This window comes from Tupaia chinensis, unplaced genomic scaffold (assembly GCF_000334495.1).
Source record: "Tupaia chinensis unplaced genomic scaffold, TupChi_1.0 Scaffold000135_1, whole genome shotgun sequence".
Lineage (NCBI taxonomy): Eukaryota > Metazoa > Chordata > Mammalia > Scandentia > Tupaiidae > Tupaia > Tupaia belangeri.
In genome coordinates this window covers 2,556,983-2,559,664 of record NW_006159604.1, presented here as the reverse complement: position 1 = coordinate 2,559,664, position 2,682 = coordinate 2,556,983, and the positions used below count along the sequence as shown (strand labels likewise).

General features: G+C 35.3%; 1 protein-coding gene across 1 annotated transcript in view; it reads right to left on the bottom strand.

Moving 5' to 3' along the window:
* Window positions 1–757: 757 nt before the first annotated feature.
* The window catches only part of CUL4B (cullin 4B), a 44,886-nt gene continuing 42,961 nt past the window's right edge, over window positions 758–2,682 (bottom strand). Inside the window, 1 exon segment of the mRNA XM_006144877.3 lies at window positions 758–2,056. Coding sequence (XP_006144939.1) covers window positions 1,961–2,056 — 96 coding nt within the window. The 3' untranslated portion in view covers window positions 758–1,960.

Sequence of the window (2,682 nt, the reverse complement as noted above, 5' to 3'; positions counted from 1 at the left end):
AGTTTTCAAAAAATTAAAGAGCCTCAGGGAAGGGACCTGCTTTCAAGATGATAAAGGTGACATCAGGAGTCTCCTCCTAACAGGGACCAACTCTACCTTAAAATTGCTTAAGAGTAACTATTGAGTCTGTGTAATAGTCTATATATCTCAGAGACCATCAGGAATGAGTCAAAACACTGAATGTAGATGGTCCAGTACGGACAAAGAGCAAACGAAATAACCAGATTTCCTCATCAGATGAGCTTGTATAAAGAAACTACCAGGGAGGAGCTGAGAAAATACAGGCAGTGGCTGCTCAAAAAGAATTCAGAAGGAATTCTGTATAACACATATAGTTAGACAACCATGTGCAAGTTGATGCAATTGGAGAGAAACAGGCGACCTTTTACATTTGAATAGCTGGCTGTAGGTTTTTCAGAATTCAAGAAAACAATCCATAGTAGACACAAGAGCCAAGTCTCTTCAGCTGAAGGTTAGGACATAGGTATTCTTCCTAACGGCTCAAAATAAACAAGTAAATAAACTGCTGTAAAAAGCATTACAGTAGTTTGGATTTAAAAAAAAAATGTTCTGCTTCTCCATAATCGATTCCCTTCAGAGCTTCAAGGAAAAACAAACAAGGAAGCAAAACAAAAGAAAAAACCACTGATGGTAAAGAGAAGCTTTTTACTCACAATTATCAGTTTGAAGAACAATACTTTTGCCATTTTCTATGTATAAACAATTCTGGGACATTCCCCTGAAAAGCTGGTGTCCAGTGGCTATAAGAACTCTTAATTTCAAGCAATTTTGAAAGGAAGATGATCAGTATGATAAAGAATTCCAAATTTCCAAATAGGGGGTATGTGGGGAAAATGAGAGAGGACCTTTGTATTTAGGGTGTGAGGAAGTAGCAATAAGGGTGTTAGGAAAGGCTTATTTATTAACGAAGAGAAGAGCTGGGATGCTTCCAAAACACTTTGGTACAGAAAATAGGAATGCTAAATCCTAGAAGCCTGTCACAACCTACAATTGGTCCAAGTTAAAGACAAAACTGTTTAAACAACATTCAAAGTCTAAAGTATGTTGAAAACTAGTTGATGGATTTTTTGCTCCTGTAATAATTTACAAAAGCATTGGTCTTGGTCTCTTTTGCAATTTTCATATTGTATTCGTTTTAATACAGAGAGTTGGATTTTTCTCTCCTATGATGTTCCTCTAGTACAACTGATCAGCAATGTTCTATTTTAGCTATGTTGATAAGTACCTGTTAATCAGCACAGTAAACTCAGGGCTAAGCCTTATACATTCATCCCATATTCATAAATGGAAAATTTCAGGATGTGAATAGACAAGATGTTATGTAAGCAATTGTCCCCCTACTTGAAAACTTGTTTCCAAATAAGTTTTGTTTAAAATATCCCTTTCAGTGTAACAGAACATTACCTAATAAAATATCAATAGCTATGACAACTTATTTTTCTTTTCAAGGGAAATCACAAAACAGGTGAACAACCAAGTCCAGGGTGGTTTTTCTATTTGATAAATACATCCAGAACTCTGTACAGTAAATAAAGTTTGCATGCAGTTTAAGTATCTTTAAATGACATTTTAAGCAAATAAACCTTTTGCTTCATAATTAATGGTGTATAAGAACCCCCCTAACTTTTGTTTTAATAGCCATAGGGACCTCTTCCCCAGCTCCAAAGAGGAATCATGAAGACCAGGTACTTTCTTAAGAGTTTTCTGCACATCATACTAAATAACATGCAAAGACTTCAACAACATTCTTTTTTAAAGGTATTACTCTTTAAAATGGGCATGTTAACCACTGGAAAAAATAAAGTCCACTCTATTATTTCCATTACATTTGCTTCATTTGGTCATTGGTAGTATAAAAGAAGTCAAATAATATAGGATCGACAGGTTAGTTTATCCACTGGCTACTGCATATGACAGCAAATGTTTCAAGGCCAATATTCTATGCAATATAATTATACTGGTTTGGATTTTCTTTATCTCTTTCCATGTAGTCTCGGTCAATTAAGGACTCTATTCTCTTCTTAAGATCAGCAGGCTGCAAGAAAAAGCAAATTTTCAATGCAAAGCTCATAATCATTGGCTGAAGCTCATTTACCAACACCAAAAGAGAGCAGCTTTGGCTTATTTATTTTATTTATTTAATTTACTAATCTTTTTCATTTTTATGTATTTAAATCTTTCATTTTTTAGAGAAAAGCTTAATGAAAATAAAGGTTAAGAAATGTTTTCGTACTATATTCTATACATCTGTTATACTGTCATTTCCTTGCCATATTCTGTACAATACTTTCTTTTACATTTTTATTTTACAAAAATTAAACCAGTGGGAGCAGGAGATGGCATAAATGGTTATGTCGCTGGACTCCTACATGGCCAACTGCAGTTTGATTCCTGGACCTGGAAGCTTGAATCTCATGCCACGTGCATGTGTGCTCAAAATCTTGGGGGGAGAATGGAAGAGAAGGGACTGTGGTGCGGCCATCCCCCTGGTGGGGGTGTTTCCTCGCTTTCTGTGTCTCTGTCTCTCAGGCAAGCACACACATCCTATAGCAAAAATCTCTCAAAAAAAAAAAAAAAAGGAACTAAAATTAGCTTCCCAGAACCAGATATCTTCTGCACAGTAAGTACAAAAAATCAAACTTATCATTTCTTCCTAAGAAC